Source organism: Arabidopsis thaliana (assembly GCF_000001735.4).
Source record: "Arabidopsis thaliana chromosome 1 sequence".
Classification (NCBI taxonomy): Eukaryota; Viridiplantae; Streptophyta; class Magnoliopsida; order Brassicales; family Brassicaceae; genus Arabidopsis; species Arabidopsis thaliana.
In genome coordinates this window covers 21,001,107-21,018,717 of record NC_003070.9, presented here as the reverse complement: position 1 = coordinate 21,018,717, position 17,611 = coordinate 21,001,107, and the positions used below count along the sequence as shown (strand labels likewise).

Here is a 17,611-nt window from a genome sequence, read left to right as displayed (position 1 = left end):
GTGATTTTATTCAAACTTTGGAAGTTTAGAATAAATCAATTATTTTCATTCTGATTCTAACATAATTGTATATTGTAGATTTCAATCGCCGTGTGGACCATGGTGACTTTGACAATGCGAAACAGAGAAGCACTAATGTATGGTTTGGGAATGCAATAATCATAATGTTTTTATTACTTTCTTGTAGTTCGATTTTGGGAATTTAATAGCAGAACATAATTTATTTAATTAAAAACATAGAAAACGTAATAAATGAGGGGTTTGTAAGATTTTTCTTGTTATTCTTATGGTCATAAAATTCACCATCCGATTGATGAACCATGTTCGAATCTTTTTTTTTTTTGTAAGCAAAAGTTCGAATTTGTATAGTATGGTTTTAATCATGATTGATTGTTGTATATATCTAGATTCATAATAAAAAAAACTCTAATTATTCACAATCACATAAAATTAGCTGTATGATCGGTTTCTGATCCTTTGTTAGAAAATGAAAAAAATAAATACAAAAGCTAATAAATATGGGTGACTACGAATGTGGTTGTGGAGGTGAAGTAACATGGGATCATACATACTCCCTGCCACTTACTTATCTGGAAAAAAAAAAAAAAAGAGTGGCACATTTTGTTTTTCTGTGAGCTTATCTATTGATTTTGTGAGGTTATCTATTCCCCCAAGTTTGGGAAGAAGCTAATGATACTGTTGCCATACTTATGGGAAACATCTTGCGGCGGTTTCTCCAAACCAAATTCTTCATGCATGTGTTGATGAAAACCAGAAAAATAAAAGCCTTAAATCTCGATTATTTCACTTATATATATAATCCCATCTTCAAATAGATCTGATAAACCAATTAGATAAAGAATATGTAATTTACATAACTCTGTTTCCCCTATAGCTAGCAAGATACTATAAGACACTAGAAACTTCTTAAATCTCAAAAGAGATCGTGTAGGTCATGTGACTCGATCGGCGAGTCCGAGACGGAGAGACTCCAAGATGCGTTCGAACACAAGCACGTGGCAAGGGATGCGAAGCACTCCTTGTTGCTCGTATCCATACTCTTGAGCCGACTGCTTCAGCAACGCTACGAAAACGGGGTGGTTGAGCAGCTCCGCATTCACCACGAACCGCTCCATCTCGTGGCCTACGTAAACAGGCACGTGCCCCTCGGGAACCCAAGATTTGTGTTTCTCCTTCTTGGTGCGGCCACGCTGGGATTCAGACCGGAGGAGGCTATACTGTGTTGAGTCCGCGACACGCGATAAACGGCGGATTAGTTGTTTCATCGTCCAAAGAACCTCTAAAGAGCCGAGTAGTGTGATTTACAAGAGGCAAGACTCAAGAGAGTGAGAAGGTCTTATAAATAGAGAGACGAGGGTAAAACTGGAAAAGTGTTGTACTTGCTAGGTACACTTATTAACATATATTTTTAATTTTGTGAATTAAAGTAGACAAGTCCGATTCAAAAGAAAAAAAGTCCAGTCATAAATATATTTATTTCTTGGTTTCGTGGAAAAGAGGTCGTAGCGCTCTGCATTTGCCGTGGACAATAGGAAAAGTTGTGAAAGAGATGTTGCGTGGAAATGTATGGTATAATTCATAAATTTAAATAGATAAATCCAGTCTGAAATGTGGTTATATATTTCAACGGAACATAAAAGAATTAGGAAAAGAGAGGCGTAAATTGCGGGGGACGTACTTGGAGTATACGAAGCAGGGACAGTACAAAAATATGTACAATTCCGTGACTCCGAATGTCTCGTGCAGTGTCAATTTGTCACTATTCTTTTCTCTCTTTTTACAGATTTTTAGAAACCATGCATGATTAATGTTCTTTTAAAAAGTTGTTGCATGGTTGTTTTTATTATTGCAAACGTAGTAGAAGGAAGAACAGTGTCAAGTCTATTAGTGCATGCGGTTATATATAATCCAAATGATAAATACGGATATAGTACTGCTTTCTAAAGATGAGTTAGTGAAATTAATGAATTTTGGGGGAAATAAACGCCGTACTATGGTCCATTCGTACAGAATGACCCACCAACTGACTTTATATTTCTTCCATTTACGTGTCATACCAATAATACCAACACGACTTTTCTTCTAAAATTAAATGCATGTATCTGTTCTTTGAAATGATGATTTTCTTATTAGGTACTGCATAGAGAACACCACTATTTGCTTCATAGTTCATACAACGTTTTAAAGTGAAGTTTAGTTTGGTAAAAGTTGCATTTACATACTCAATAATTTAACAGACGTTGTGCTACTTGCGAGTAATCACTACTGGTCAATTAATATATAACTCTTCCGGAGTTACTCAAATAGTGTGTATAGATATATAGCAAATTAGCAATGGTTTAAATGCGAAAGCGTGGGCTGCCCCAACTGTCCAGCCGTACGCTCCATGCTACGGACACTTTGCTTTCAACTTCGACATTTATGTTTCTTATTTAATACCATGAGAATTTTGGATATGAGTTTGTCCTCACACATCAAATAAAAATCATTTAGACAATCATACAACCAAATCTTATCTAACTGAATCAATTTGAATACTTGATCCTAAAACATTGTTAGCTCGAAGTCTCTAGTTAAGTTCCATCATTGTTCCATAAACACAATCTTGAAATCAAACATTTCACCACGGTGATCTCTAAAAGTAGACCACTAGTTTGTGCCTCGCTCAAGGCCAGTGAAATATCTGTTAGTTATGTAGTCAAAATTTCAGTCGGACTTTGATAATAATAGCCAAGAGAGATTGTCAAGCCAGAATTTTATAATGAATAACTAAATAATATGAGAAGATTTAGTTGTTCGTTACAGACAGCTCTCTGCACTAACAGTTCTATTTAACTGACTTGAACAACGAAGAAGACAGATTCTTAATGAGTTCTTGGGCCTTAATTATTAGTAATCGATTAAAAAAAAAATAGAATTTCTACTGTGAAAATTTCAATTTATGAGTTTAGTATCATCGATTTCATATTGGAACATTCATATGTTTGTCGAGTGAAATTTTTAAAAGAAAATAAGACTCCGAAATATTGAGATCACTGATACAAGAAATTAAATGTCCTCATCAAGTTAAGAGAAACCAAGAGAAAAACCTAGAGATTCAACAAAGTTTTCCAACCTGACACTGATAGGTCATGAATTGGGCTTGTGGGCTTTATATTGTTTAAAGCCTGTTATTCTTAGTATTGCTTTCTATTTAAGTTTGTTGTCTTGCTTGGTAAACGTTTATCGATTAAGAACTCAAGAATGTTTATCTTCTTCATCATCTCCTTTCTTCTTCCTTTCCTTCTCTGATTTCTTCAGCATCTCAACCTATTTCTTCTATTATCTCATCTCCTTTCTGTTACTAAAATTGATAAGCACCATTAATTTATATGAACGTTTACATAATAATTATAACATATATTTATACTTAACCTTATGGATGTGCACAATTATCAATGTTGTATTCACAGCTCAAAACCCTATTTGACCATTCTTTCGACAAAATTGGCTATGCAGAATTGTTTTTAGGTGTAAGGTTTTAGCTTTGTTTTTTGGATGTATAAGGAGGCTAATTTTTTATTTTTTTTACGGTATATTATAATTTATGACATTGTACGGTTTCATAGTTTATTCACATACATAATTAGTAATAAAAAATGTTTTACTAAAAATGATATTCAAACCAAAACATCTAAACGTTTATTTTGGAAATCGGTCATTTTATACTCGACCTAAATTTAAGTGGTCAATTCATACAATATTTTTCTTTTCTTATGTGCTAATATATTCAAATTATATATCCAAATTTACCAAATCATACAAGATTATACATTCTAGTTCATTCTACTGATGTAGATGCCACATTTTTGATTATTTTGATGACGTAGTTACCACGCTCTTGACGATGTCCGTGTCACGTCCTCATCACCTTATTTTTTTTTGTTTCTTCACCTTTTTCTTCTTATATTTTTTATTTTTTGTCTTCTTTATCACTATTGCTCGAGGAAGCTGTAAAAATATTATGTGTTTGATGCATGTAAAAAGACTAGAAAAATTATTTTCGATACTAATGAGTAATAACCATTATTTAAATGAAAGAACAAAAATCTAATAGAGTTTATAGTCAATTCATCAAGTCATTCAGATAAACATTGTATTATTGTTTTCGTTAGAAAAGTAGTAACGGCAAGAATGTTTTTAAAACATGGTCAAACCTATTAACTTGTATTTGACGTCCTTGTCCGAATCATAACTCTATCGCGAAATGGTCGTTTAGTATTAGCAATTGGATTGCATCAGACGTATGTATCTTTGCGAATATTTTATACAAAGTGGAAGAAAAGAAACACGTATGTATTTTGGTTTCAAAATGAGACAACTGGCTGATGTCATTGATATGTCATATACGGTTCGATTAATCAACTCTATTTAACCCGGTTCCACCAAATCAGCAGTTTAAAATTGAAATTCGGAAATAACACTTGATCACCTAATTCATTAGTTTAATACTAATGATTAACAAGTAAACAACGACTAATGATAAAACGGCCAGGGCTTTCCGACACACTTTTTTTGTTTTATTCATTTATTGGATAACTAAATACAGGAAAAAGCTTACCCACATGGCGACATTATTTATCAAAAAAAAGTAATTAGGCTGTTAAATTCTAAAGTTAAAACCATATAATATACATTTATTTATACGCATAACAAGAACAAAAATGGCTAGTTGGTTTACTCTGGATCCCTCCCGACTCTCTCACATCTTTGGTCGTCGACGATGCTGAGATTAATTCTCTCCTTGGTAGTTTGGTTTGTGTTCATGTCTGGTTTATTTCATGTGGTTCGATCACAGAACCGAACCACTGCCACTACTGATCCTGACGAAGGTTCTCCAAACTTGCTAATTTCGTTTTAGATCATCATCGACCCTTTCTTTTTTTGTTACTTTCATTTTCAAAAAAAAAAAAAAAACTCCTTATAGTTCGAAAGAGACGATGATGATGATGACTTATAAATATCGGGTTTTTTTTTTTGAGTTTAAATTTTAACTTTTGATTTTTTTTGAAAAATTGGAAATGATTTGGCAGCTCGGGCGTTGAACAAGATATTCAGGACGTGGAAGATAACGGCGACGAAAGCATGGAACATAAGCGGCGAACTATGCAGCGGAGCCGCCATAGACGACAGTGTCAGCATCGACAATTTAGCTTTCAATCCTCTCATCAAATGCGACTGCTCTTTTGTCGATTCCACTATCTGCCGCATCGTTGCTCTGTACGTCTCTCTTTTCTCTAACTGCCTTCCACCTGTTCGACGCTTTGCCTCACTCGAATTCTTGTGTCTCACAGGAGAGCTCGTGGTATGGATGTTGCTGGACCGATTCCTGATGATCTCTGGACTCTTGTTTACATCTCTAATCTGTATGATTCTTCACTTAACCAAGGATTTGCACTTGGAACACACTCACTCACTCACTCGATTTTCCTTCTTTTTTTTTGCAGGAACCTAAATCAGAATTTCTTGACTGGTCCTCTGTCTCCTGGCATTGGAAATCTCACTCGAATGCAGTGGATGTATGGCATTGAACCCCTTTAATCTTCTTATCCCCAGACAAGCTTATATCTTATGTGACTTTGTGAGCAAATTTTTATTTCTTAGGACTTTTGGGGCCAATGCATTGTCCGGACCAGTTCCCAAAGAAATTGGACTGCTTACTGATTTAAGATCATTGTAAGGACTTCGAGACATTTTCAACTGTCTGGTTATTTTTCGCAGATAGATTCTAATGTCTTTTCCCTTATTTTTGAGCTCAGAGCGATTGATATGAATAATTTCTCCGGTTCTCTACCACCTGAGATTGGAAATTGCACGAGGCTAGTGAAAATGTAAGTGTTTGCAATGCTTTGCTCATCATACTCAATGTAACTTTGCTCTAAAACTGTGGTGACATTTAGTATTGCTTGCATCAACACTTGAACAGACTAAATGTCCATACACTGAAGTACTTCTGAGATGCATCAAGTTTATTGTTTCTCATATTTTATGACAGGTACATTGGAAGTTCAGGACTTAGTGGTGAAATTCCTTCATCGTTTGCTAATTTTGTGAACTTGGAAGAAGCGTAAGAGTTATATCTATTATAATCTCGTGGGTTGTTATTGTATCTGGCTATTCATTTAGAAACACGAAGCATACTTCTAATTGTTCATAAGTTTTGGATTGACTTTTTTTTTTTTCATTTTGTTTCAGTTGGATCAATGATATCCGACTTACAGGTCAGATACCAGACTTTATAGGAAATTGGACAAAACTTACTACCTTGTAAGAAGTTTTCATATTGCAGCGCTTCAAAACTTTCTTTCTTTCTTTCTTTTACGCTTTCGCTTATCAACGTATAGAGTAACGGTTAACAATCAACACTTGATATACCACACTATATATTGAAACATGCTTTACCGCAGGAGAATTCTGGGGACTAGTTTGAGTGGTCCAATTCCATCTACATTTGCGAACTTAATCTCATTGACAGAATTGTAAGTGCTGGATATATGTTCTTTTATCCTTCACTTTTCTACTTGTTCTTTGTCTCGATACTGACTGAAATCCACAATGCAGGAGATTAGGTGAAATAAGTAATATCAGTTCTTCTCTTCAATTCATCCGAGAAATGAAATCTATAAGTGTCCTGTAAGGAATCCTGTTCAGCTTTTGCCTAATCTTGATGAACTTCTGAACTCCTTTAGCTGTTCCCTTTCCTCTGTTTTTTTGACATTTTTTAAATACCATGCAGAGTATTAAGGAACAATAATCTCACAGGCACAATACCTTCCAATATTGGAGATTACTTGGGGCTACGACAACTGTAAGTATGAGACAAGATGGCACAAAATTTTGTTCCAGATCTTAAGATGCTCCAAAACGTTATCCTATGTCTTATTTGTTACTAAACTGAGATGATATCCTATGTCAATGGCTTTAATAATTACAAGCAATATTCTTTATTTGTTCTCCAGTGATTTGAGTTTCAACAAGCTAACTGGGCAAATTCCAGCTCCGCTTTTCAACTCAAGACAGCTTACTCACTTGTAAGAATATATTTATTTTTTCCATCACATGCTCTTATTCAAGATTCGCAGACTAAGTGAACAGAATTATCATTACCTTCATTCAGGTTTCTTGGAAATAACAGGCTGAATGGTTCCTTACCCACTCAAAAGAGTCCCTCTCTTAGCAATATGTGAGTAACAGATATATGTAGAGGAATGTTTCTCCCTCTGGGTAATATGCATCGAAATGTTAATAAAATTCGAAGGAATGTTTCTCCCTCTGGGTAATATGTATTGACAAAATTGTCAATATAATTCAAAGTGCTTTATCTGCAGAGATGTGTCATACAATGATTTAACAGGGGATCTTCCTTCTTGGGTTCGCCTACCAAACTTGCAACTGTAAGTTCGAGAACCATGTGCTTAAATTTCATGGCACATAATACATTGTTTTTTGCTGATAAAAAGTTTCCTCTTACGTGTGTGTATTATTATTCTACAGTAACCTGATTGCCAACCACTTTACCGTGGGAGGTTCTAACAGAAGGTGACTTCGTGAATCTTGTGCTCTTTTTGGTGCCTGGAGTTCTACTCTATTTCTATTTCAGACGCATACAACTGTTAGTCTACATGCCATATTCCTCATTTTAGTACCTTTTGTTTTTTCTATAAGGGCTTTACCCCGACTGGACTGCCTCCAGAAGGATTTCCGCTGCAATCGAGGAAAAGGAGTATGTAAGTGCATCTAAATGGTGTTTTGAAAACTGATTTCATTATTAGCATTGTGAATACCACATATTACTCAACATGTTGGTTAACATGCTTCTCTTTTAATGGTTGTCCAGATTTCAACTTTTTCGTCAATTGTGGAGGCCGGGATATCAGGTCTAGTAGTGGAGCTTTGTATGAAAAGGACGAGGGGGCACTTGGACCAGCTACTTTTTTCGTAAGTAAAACGCAGAGATGGGCAGTCAGCAATGTAGGACTATTTACTGGGAGTAACAGTAATCAATACATAGCTCTTTCGGCAACGCAATTTGCAAACACGTCAGACTCAGAGCTTTTCCAATCAGCGAGACTCTCTGCATCTTCTTTAAGGTATTACGGACTGGGGCTAGAAAATGGAGGCTATAGTGTAACGGTTCAGTTTGCTGAGATACAAATACAAGGTTCTAATACCTGGAAAAGTCTTGGAAGGCGAATTTTCGACATATATGTCCAGGTCTCTACTATTCTTACCAATATTAACTTCGTCTTCTCTGTGAATTAGTTATTTTGGTTTTGTGAACTAGGTCCGTACTCTGTAGTAACTATTTTGAACTAGAGAGAGAAGATCCTTGATAAGCTTTGGCATACAAGAGATCCTTTTTCTATTAGAGTATCTGGTACAAGGTTGTAGCACATATTTCGTTCAAGTGGGGGTGAAAATTAGATGCATCGTTTTAAGGCTCAACTCTTCATGAACGATATTCTCTACTCTCAAAAATGGTTTCTGACCTCTGAGTTCCTTTTGTTTCTCAGGGAAAACTTGTTGAGAAGGATTTTGACATGCAAAAAGCTGCTAACGGTTCTAGTATCCGAGTTATTCAAAGAGTCTATAAAGCAAATGTATCAGAAAATTACCTTGAAGTTCATCTTTTCTGGGCTGGAAAAGGGACCTGCTGTATTCCTGCTCAAGGCACTTATGGGCCATTAGTCTCAGCTATCAGTGCAACTCCAGGTATACATACAGCAGAAACTTTCATGATCTTCGTAGAGTCCAATGTATCTTCTAACTAGCGGCTTTTATTCTCTGCAGATTTCATACCTACTGTAAAAAATAAGTTGCCCTCGAAATCCAAGAAAAACATTGTTATCATTGTAGGGGCTATTGTAGGAGCAGGGATGTTATGTATATTGGTGATTGCTATCCTCTTATTCATCCGTAGGAAAAGAAAAAGGGCGGCTGATGAAGAAGGTAAATGAAAAGTCTTAGCTGTGGCAGTTTTATTAAAGTCTAATCGTTAACAACTGTAACCTTCTAAGTGGTATTTATCAAATATTTCTCAAATGCAGTGCTAAACAGTCTGCACATAAGGCCCTACACCTTTAGTTACTCAGAACTCAGAACTGCAACTCAAGATTTTGATCCTTCCAACAAGCTTGGGGAGGGAGGATTTGGACCTGTTTTTAAGGTAAGACCGTACACAGAATGTGTACCAATATTGGGAGTCTAGTGTACTAGAAAGTTATGTAAAATTTTACATTATCTATATTCTAAAAATATTCATTGGTACAGGGAAAACTGAACGACGGAAGAGAGATAGCCGTGAAGCAATTGTCAGTTGCATCCAGGCAAGGAAAGGGTCAATTTGTTGCGGAGATTGCCACTATATCAGCTGTTCAGCATCGCAACCTTGTAAAATTGTATGGATGCTGCATTGAGGGAAATCAGCGCATGCTTGTATATGAATACCTCTCAAACAAGAGTCTAGATCAAGCTCTATTCGGTAAGTGCATGAGATCTTACATGTGTTATCCTTGTAAAAAAAACAAATGCTGTTACCTTACATGTTGCGTGACTGTGGCAGAGGAAAAGAGTTTGCAGCTTGGTTGGTCACAGCGTTTCGAGATATGCTTGGGAGTAGCAAAAGGTTTAGCATATATGCATGAGGAGTCAAATCCCCGTATAGTGCATAGGGATGTGAAGGCAAGCAATATTCTTCTGGACTCGGATCTGGTCCCGAAACTCTCAGATTTTGGGTTGGCCAAACTATATGATGATAAGAAGACCCACATAAGTACCCGAGTTGCAGGGACGATGTAAATATCCTGAAAACCTCACATTGGATGTGGTTTGTCAAATGGGCTAAAACTTACCGTTGTTAAATGTTATATTGCAGCGGATATCTGTCACCAGAGTACGTGATGCTTGGACATCTTACGGAGAAGACGGATGTGTTTGCCTTTGGTATAGTGGCCTTGGAAATTGTCAGCGGAAGGCCTAACTCCTCTCCAGAATTAGATGATGACAAACAATACCTTCTCGAATGGGTATATATCTAACTTTTCCTACAAACACATCCTTTTTAATTCCAAATTTGGTGAATAATTTGGTCTTTGCAGGCATGGAGCCTACACCAAGAGCAGCGTGATATGGAAGTAGTAGATCCGGATCTGACAGAATTTGACAAGGAAGAAGTGAAACGTGTAATAGGAGTAGCGTTCTTGTGCACACAAACAGATCATGCAATACGACCAACTATGTCCCGAGTGGTAGGTATGTTGACCGGTGATGTGGAGATAACGGAAGCCAATGCCAAGCCAGGGTACGTCTCTGAGAGAACATTTGAGAATGCAATGAGCTTCATGAGTGGTTCAACGAGCTCGAGCTGGATATTGCCTGAAACTCCAAAAGATTCTTCCAAGTCCCAAGTTGAAGAACATGGACGACGACATTGAAACTTGAAAACTTGTGGTTTTTCTATTTTTTGTTCTTACATAAAAAAAAAGAAGTCAATATAGAAATCGTTGTTGGTAAATAACACATATACATATTCGTTTGACCAAAATTGGATTTGACTGTTTCTCCTGAAAGTTGTGTTTGGTCCCATTTTTAACATTAAAATCCCTTAAAACCATCATTGGCATTTAGTATCAAAGTCCAAAGGTGGTGATGCTTCTTGCACTCGTAGGCAGCAGCCGCCATTGTTGAAATCTCCCGTTGACAACGCAGCGGAATCTCGGTTTAAGCGCGTCCACTTCACGGCTTGTGGATGCATCGCGTGAGACGCACTGCTCCGCGTAGTTGGTTAGACCATTAATTAAATTCAAATTAAGCCAAATGAAAAGTATCTCTTCAAAGTCCAACATAAACACCATTTTTGAACCAAATTAAAACCTTCTCCGTCTAGTTTTGGCGGCTATCATCTTCTTCTCCGTTTAATTTTAGTTTCCGACGATGCTCAGGCTATGGCGGTATCTGTGTCTACTCCTCACTGTCTGGTTCTTGTGTAATTTCGGTCCGGTTTACGTGGTTCGAGCTCAAAATCGAACAGGAGCCACCACACATCCCGACGAAGGTCTGTCTTCTTCTTCTTTGAACAACTTGACAAGTTCAAATTCAATCGATCGGATTGAAGACTGTGTAGCTAGGTCTTAAGCTACTCTTCTGATCCTAATTGATAAAACCGATGTTTACATTTATAATATTTTTTTATTTTATCCTAAGAAGTTTACCGGTTTAGTTTCAATTGACATTTTTTGTTTAGTTAATCGTATTTTGTTAAGAGCTAATAATAATTGACTGTTGTAAATAAAAACAGCGCTAGCTTTGAACTCAATTTTCGCGGCTTGGAGGATTCGGGCGCCGAGGGAATGGAACATCAGCGGCGAACTTTGCTCCGGCGCCGCTATCGACGCCAGTGTTCTCGACTCAAACCCTGCCTACAATCCTCTCATCAAATGCGACTGCAGTTTCGAAAACTCCACAATCTGCCGCATTACCAACATGTAGGGCCTCTTTCCCCCTTTTTTCTGCACCCCATTTGTTCGACGTATTCTCCCACTGGGAATTGACTTTTGTGGGGGAAACGAATGGTTTTCAATTTCATGTCTCAAATTCTTCTCCTCATTTTTGGATGTTGTTGATGTTTTCACAGCAAGGTTTATGCGATGGAAGTTGTAGGATCTATACCTCAACAACTCTGGACCTTGGAATACCTGACAAATCTGTATGGTTTTACTATCACTTGATGATTATACAATTTCAGCTACAAAAGGAGCACACATTTTCACAATTTAAAATCACTTCTTTCAGGAACTTGGGTCAAAATGTTCTCACTGGCTCACTTCCTCCTGCACTTGGAAATTTGACTCGAATGCGATGGATGTATGTCTCTGACACCTTCTTTTTTTCTTATTGTTTGTGGTGAATGTCTACACCTTTCATTGATAATGCACCCTTATAGGAACATTTCTTGTTTCTCACTCTCAATTGTTTATCACGTAGGACTTTTGGGATCAATGCGTTGTCTGGCCCTATTCCTAAAGAAATCGGTTTGCTTACAGATTTAAGATTACTGTAAGCTTAGGCTGCTTCTTCATTGTTTAAATATGATAGTGTCTTCACATTGCTTCTGGAGGATTCTGACGGTTCCTTATACACTATATATATTTCTGCAGTAGTATTAGTTCAAATAACTTTTCGGGTTCTATACCAGATGAGATTGGGAGATGTACAAAACTACAACAGATGTGAGTTTTCTGTCAATCTATAAGTGTTTATGTCTTTATATCCTTGGTTATAATTTAGATATGATTAAATATTAACCTTTGAAATCATTTAGCGATCACCGACCTCAAAATTCTAGCGCAGTTGATGACTGATGGGAAATTTCTTCCATCTATTGCAGATACATAGATAGTTCGGGACTCAGCGGGGGATTACCTGTATCATTTGCTAATCTTGTGGAGCTGGAACAAGCGTAAGACATATTGAAGTCGAATATAAGCTTTATTGTTTAACTTTAGTTGCATCTTATTTTTGTAATCTATTTATTACTTTACAATTTAGTCTTTTTTGCCGTGATGTGATTGTTTCCTTAATGTGGTACCAGTTGGATTGCGGATATGGAACTTACAGGTCAGATACCAGACTTTATAGGAGATTGGACCAAACTTACTACCTTGTAAGAAGTTTTCATTTTTACGGTTATATAATAGGCTGGTTCCATTGATCTTTTTTTTTAACCAGTCTTTTTTACATTTAAATTTGGGATTTAACGGCTGGTACGTGTTTTACTGCAGGAGAATTCTTGGAACTGGTTTGAGTGGTCCGATACCGGCGTCGTTTTCAAACTTAACTTCTTTGACAGAGCTGTATGTGTTGCATTGTTGTCATAATCATTATCGTTTTACTGTTGCTCTTCCTTTCCTTTTCTCCACATATTCATATACTATATGTAGGAGGCTTGGTGATATATCCAATGGAAATTCTTCTCTTGAATTCATCAAAGACATGAAATCTCTAAGTATATTGTAAGGCAGTTTCAACTTGAACTTCTAGGAATTGATCTGGTTCTCTCCTCCCTGTATTTAACATTTGTAATATATGTGGCAGAGTATTGAGGAACAATAATCTCACTGGGACAATACCGTCTAATATTGGAGAATATTCAAGTTTGCGACAACTGTACGTATATATGTCAATTTGTTTCTTCAAATGCTCTAGCAGCTTTTTCAGGGGTTTTTTGTTTGTAAAAAGAGTGAGATGATTTGTGAAAGTCACGAGAAATTACGAATTGATCCTATATTTCTGATTATATAATTTCTTATTTTTCCTCATTTATTGCTTAACAGGAATGGTTTGACGTTTTACCATGTAATTCATGTCTGTTTTCCAGTGATTTGAGCTTCAACAAACTACATGGAACAATTCCGGCTTCACTTTTCAACTTAAGACAGCTTACTCACTTGTAAGATGATATGTTTTCTACTTTTGGATCTTTATGTACAGCGACCCGGATTATTGTGAAAAAATAACTGTTGTCTTCATATTAGGTTTCTGGGGAACAACACGTTGAATGGCTCATTGCCCACTCAAAAGGGGCAGTCTCTGAGCAATGTGTAAGTAACAAAATCCTTTATAATTTTTCCATCTTTAAAAGCCATGTCCCCTAGTTTCTTGGACGGTTGTTAACTGATATATACTCAAGTTTCGTACACTTTTTACTCTGCATTTATTCAAGTCGAATAAGAATTCCACTCTTGGTGACACAAATGACATGCCAAGATAATTAGGAAACTATTTTGGTAACATATTCTGGCGATCCTAATTAGTGTTCTTCTATGCTTACAGAGATGTGTCATACAATGATTTGTCTGGAAGTCTTCCGTCATGGGTCAGTTTACCAAACTTGAATCTGTAAGTAAACAAAACACTATATCACGACTTATATTAACAGTGTTTTACATTCAGAAATTTCCCCACATGTATATTCATTAGACTTCTTCATATCCAGCATGAAGCTTCCTTTTTGTATGAAATTATTTATTATAATCATGTTAGAGAGAATAATATTAAACTAAACTGTATGTTCTTTGTGCAGCAACTTAGTTGCTAACAACTTCACATTGGAAGGTCTTGACAACAGGTGACTTTTTAATTAATGTTCTTGTTAGGGCTTGAAATTGCTTTCCCTTTGTTTCTCTTTTCTCTTTTTTATTTGTTGCTTGCAAATAGTTTAATCATATGTTTAATTTCTTTCTGTAAAAAGGGTTTTATCAGGACTGAACTGCCTGCAGAAGAACTTCCCATGCAATCGAGGGAAAGGAATATGTAAGTGTAACAGCAATATCCGCTTCTTGAGCAAATGTTGGAAAAAAATCCGCTAAATTTTTTCTCTTTACACTGGTGTCTAGATTCTGACTTCTCAATCAACTGCGGAGGCCCAGAGATAAGATCTGTAACTGAAGCAGTATTTGAGAGGGAGGACGAGGATCTTGGACCAGCTTCATTTGTCGTGAGTGCTGGTCAGAGATGGGCAGCCAGTAGTGTAGGACTTTTTGCCGGAAGTAGCAACAATATATACATATCTACTTCACAATCACAATTTGTCAACACTTTGGACTCAGAGCTATTTCAGTCAGCAAGACTTTCTGCATCTTCCCTAAGGTATTATGGGTTGGGTCTAGAAAATGGAGGCTATACCGTCACACTTCAGTTTGCTGAAATACAAATTCTAGGTTCTACTTCCAACACTTGGAGAGGTTTAGGAAGACGACGTTTTGACATTTATGTCCAGGTCTGCACTACTTGACCGAGCTTTCTGCTTTACAAATTAAATTTTGGTGTAATTATCTGCTTCCGACTTTTGATTCTGATGAATTCTAAGACTAGCTCACTTTTTCCAGGGAAGACTTGTTGAAAAGGACTTCGATGTACGCAGAACAGCTGGTGACTCCACTGTTCGAGCAGTTCAGAGAGAATATAAAGCAAATGTATCACAAAATCATCTCGAAATTCATCTTTTCTGGGCTGGAAAAGGAACATGCTGTATTCCTATCCAAGGGGCTTATGGGCCATTAATATCGGCCGTCGGTGCAACACCAGGTAAATAAATGGTGAATTCTTCTTGTTTTACACCATCTCCTGATGCTAGTTAGTGCTTAAGTGTTACATATTTCTGTTCAGATTTCACACCAACTGTGGGTAATAGGCCACCATCAAAGGGAAAGAGCATGACTGGTACTATTGTGGGTGTCATTGTTGGCGTTGGACTTTTGAGCATCATTTCTGGTGTGGTTATCTTTATCATCCGAAAAAGAAGAAAGCGGTACACAGATGATGAAGGTATAGATGTAAAAAGCTCTTGAACTGTAGAATTTTGGCCCTCTGATTAAAAATTAGTTATATATCATCTCTCATATTGGTCGATTTTAAGAACCGAATTGTTTCTGGCAGAGATACTTAGTATGGACGTTAAGCCTTACACCTTCACTTACTCGGAACTTAAAAGTGCAACTCAAGATTTTGATCCCTCAAACAAGCTTGGAGAGGGAGGATTTGGCCCTGTTTATAAGGTAAGTCCCTACTGAAATTTGTACATATTTGAGATATTAGGAAAGAAGAGTATATGTGTACTATCTTTTGTTTTGATATTACCTTTTGTTTTGACAATATCATTTATTGAATAATGCATTCAACAGGGAAAACTCAATGATGGAAGAGAGGTAGCAGTGAAGCTATTGTCGGTGGGATCCCGACAAGGGAAGGGACAATTTGTTGCAGAAATTGTAGCAATTTCTGCAGTCCAACATCGCAACTTAGTAAAACTTTATGGGTGCTGCTATGAAGGAGAGCATCGTTTGCTTGTATATGAATACCTTCCTAACGGAAGTCTTGATCAGGCTCTATTTGGTACGCACAGAAGCATGTTTATCGATCCATGCTTCTGCCAGGCTAAAATCACTCATTATGTACATGTCATTGGTTTGAATGTTGCAGGGGAAAAGACTTTGCATCTTGATTGGTCAACCCGTTATGAGATATGCCTGGGAGTAGCCAGAGGTCTAGTCTATCTCCATGAGGAGGCAAGGCTTCGCATAGTACACAGGGATGTGAAGGCCAGCAACATTTTGCTTGACTCTAAATTAGTACCAAAAGTTTCTGATTTTGGGCTTGCAAAACTGTACGATGACAAGAAAACCCACATAAGTACCCGGGTTGCAGGGACAATGTAAGTAACTCCCAACCCTGACCTCTGGTTTGCAACACAACTATGGATTTATAACACATGTTGGTGATTTTACTGTATCAATGCAGTGGGTATCTTGCGCCAGAGTATGCCATGCGTGGACATCTAACAGAGAAAACGGATGTATATGCCTTTGGTGTTGTGGCTCTTGAGCTAGTGAGTGGAAGGCCAAACTCTGATGAGAACTTGGAGGATGAAAAAAGATATCTTCTTGAATGGGTACGTCCATACTTCAACACTTTTTGATAATGAACACAACTTCAATGTATGTGACCATGAGAGGCTAATCTGGGTTATGCCCTTTAGCAAAAGCTGATATTGATTGTGTAACTTGTTCACAGGCATGGAATCTACACGAGAAAGGCCGTGAAGTTGAACTTATTGATCATCAGCTGACTGAATTCAACATGGAAGAAGGGAAACGCATGATTGGCATAGCCCTGCTGTGTACACAAACATCTCATGCCTTGAGACCACCAATGTCACGAGTGGTGGCCATGCTTTCAGGAGATGTTGAGGTCAGTGATGTCACTTCAAAGCCAGGCTACCTAACCGACTGGAGATTTGATGACACCACAGCCTCCTCAATCAGCGGCTTTCCATTAAGAAACACACAGGCTTCTGAATCCTTCACGAGCTTTGTGGCGCCTAGATCCGAGATATCACCGAGAAACAACGACGCTAGGCCAATGCTTGGAGCCCAGATGAATGAGGGAAGATGACAAAGACCCTATATGGTGGCTATAGATATAGTCATATAGAGATTATGTTTGTGTATATGAGGTTCACTTTATTCTTCTTGGATTGGAAAAACTCTAGATTTCACTTTGGTTAAATAATAATAATATTTTAGCTCCTCTGACTTCCACAAGCGGTCGTGATGGGCCACGTACTATTCACGTCCTCAACCAAATCAATGCCGTCTCTTTTACAGTGTAACTGTGTTGGTTTCCAAATGAAGGAAGTTATTAAGAACACTTTTCATGAGTGGTTCAACGAGCTCGAACCGGATATGACCTGAGATTCTAAAGAATATTTATGAGTCCCAAGTCGGAGATGGACGACGATTTGAAACTTGAAACGTGTGCTTTTGTTTTTATATTTTGGTGTTTGTCTTACATTATTAAAAGTCAATAAAGAAATGGTTCAGGCAATTTAAGCAAGCCATGTTGATCAATTACATAATCTTATAAACGTCACATTGAGATTGTGTTCTGTTGAATTGAATGTTTTTGGTCTAATTGGTGATGTTTATTACGGACGACTCGCAGCGCAGCCGCCACCGTCGTTGACACAGCAGGTGCACTCCTCGGTCCACGCACG

At 37.3% G+C, this 17,611-nt stretch overlaps 3 protein-coding genes across 5 annotated transcripts; 2 read left to right on the top strand and 1 right to left on the bottom strand.

Annotated features, from left to right (window-relative positions):
- Nucleotides 1–595: 595 nt before the first annotated feature.
- On the bottom strand, nucleotides 596–1,407 carry AT1G56150 (SAUR-like auxin-responsive protein family). The gene has a single exon (NM_104494.3). The coding sequence runs from the start codon at nucleotides 1,284–1,286 to the stop codon at nucleotides 954–956; it is 333 nt and encodes a 110-aa protein (NP_176011.1). The 5' UTR covers nucleotides 1,287–1,407; the 3' UTR covers nucleotides 596–953.
- A 3,215-nt stretch (nucleotides 1,408–4,622) lies between these two features.
- Nucleotides 4,623–10,661, top strand: AT1G56145 (Leucine-rich repeat transmembrane protein kinase). 3 transcript variants are annotated; one of them, NM_104493.4, is made up of 24 exons: nucleotides 4,623–4,892; nucleotides 5,094–5,280; nucleotides 5,355–5,426; nucleotides 5,508–5,579; nucleotides 5,665–5,736; nucleotides 5,820–5,891; nucleotides 6,056–6,127; nucleotides 6,256–6,327; nucleotides 6,468–6,539; nucleotides 6,622–6,693; nucleotides 6,797–6,868; nucleotides 7,020–7,091; nucleotides 7,178–7,243; nucleotides 7,389–7,454; nucleotides 7,555–7,599; nucleotides 7,726–7,787; nucleotides 7,898–8,274; nucleotides 8,574–8,772; nucleotides 8,851–9,009; nucleotides 9,108–9,226; nucleotides 9,331–9,541; nucleotides 9,623–9,854; nucleotides 9,935–10,085; nucleotides 10,158–10,661. In NM_104493.4, the coding sequence occupies exons 1-24, from the start codon at nucleotides 4,784–4,786 to the stop codon at nucleotides 10,491–10,493; spliced, it is 3,039 nt and encodes a 1,012-aa protein (NP_564710.1). In that variant the 5' UTR covers nucleotides 4,623–4,783; the 3' UTR covers nucleotides 10,494–10,661. The 3 variants fall into 3 exon arrangements, with proteins under 3 accessions (NP_564710.1, NP_001185247.1, NP_001320621.1); NM_001198318.1 differs by having other exon boundaries at nucleotides 4,700–4,892; nucleotides 9,331–9,854; nucleotides 10,158–10,569; NM_001333767.1 differs by lacking the exon at nucleotides 4,623–4,892 and having other exon boundaries at nucleotides 4,952–5,280; nucleotides 10,158–10,659.
- A 201-nt stretch (nucleotides 10,662–10,862) lies between these two features.
- On the top strand, nucleotides 10,863–17,449 carry AT1G56140 (Leucine-rich repeat transmembrane protein kinase). The gene is made up of 24 exons (NM_104492.4): nucleotides 10,863–11,113; nucleotides 11,357–11,543; nucleotides 11,693–11,764; nucleotides 11,851–11,922; nucleotides 12,043–12,114; nucleotides 12,216–12,287; nucleotides 12,446–12,517; nucleotides 12,650–12,721; nucleotides 12,840–12,911; nucleotides 12,999–13,070; nucleotides 13,153–13,224; nucleotides 13,436–13,507; nucleotides 13,593–13,658; nucleotides 13,891–13,956; nucleotides 14,141–14,185; nucleotides 14,309–14,370; nucleotides 14,454–14,836; nucleotides 14,946–15,144; nucleotides 15,226–15,384; nucleotides 15,496–15,614; nucleotides 15,741–15,951; nucleotides 16,039–16,270; nucleotides 16,357–16,507; nucleotides 16,630–17,449. Exons 1-24 carry the CDS (start codon nucleotides 10,993–10,995, stop codon nucleotides 17,008–17,010), a joined length of 3,102 nt encoding a protein of 1,033 aa, NP_564709.2. The 5' UTR covers nucleotides 10,863–10,992; the 3' UTR covers nucleotides 17,011–17,449.
- The last annotated feature ends 162 nt before the right edge of the window (nucleotides 17,450–17,611 follow it).

Bases quoted from the DNA above. Each gene is read 5' to 3' on its own strand.
- AT1G56140 (NM_104492.4), top strand. From the start codon at position 10,993: ATGCTCAGGCTATGGCGGTATCTGTGTCTACTCCTCACTGTCTGGTTC. The intron at 13,508-13,592 runs GTAAGATGATAT...TCTTCATATTAG, and splicing joins TTAAGACAGCTTACTCACTT to GTTTCTGGGGAACAACACGT. The intron at 15,385-15,495 runs GTATAGATGTAA...TGTTTCTGGCAG, and splicing joins GCGGTACACAGATGATGAAG to AGATACTTAGTATGGACGTT.
- AT1G56145 (NM_001198318.1), top strand. From the start codon at position 4,784: ATGCTGAGATTAATTCTCTCCTTGGTAGTTTGGTTTGTGTTCATGTCT. The intron at 6,694-6,796 runs GTAAGGAATCCT...AATACCATGCAG, and splicing joins ATGAAATCTATAAGTGTCCT to AGTATTAAGGAACAATAATC. The intron at 8,773-8,850 runs GTATACATACAG...TATTCTCTGCAG, and splicing joins AGCTATCAGTGCAACTCCAG to ATTTCATACCTACTGTAAAA.
- AT1G56150 (NM_104494.3), bottom strand. From the start codon at position 1,286: ATGAAACAACTAATCCGCCGTTTATCGCGTGTCGCGGACTCAACACAG.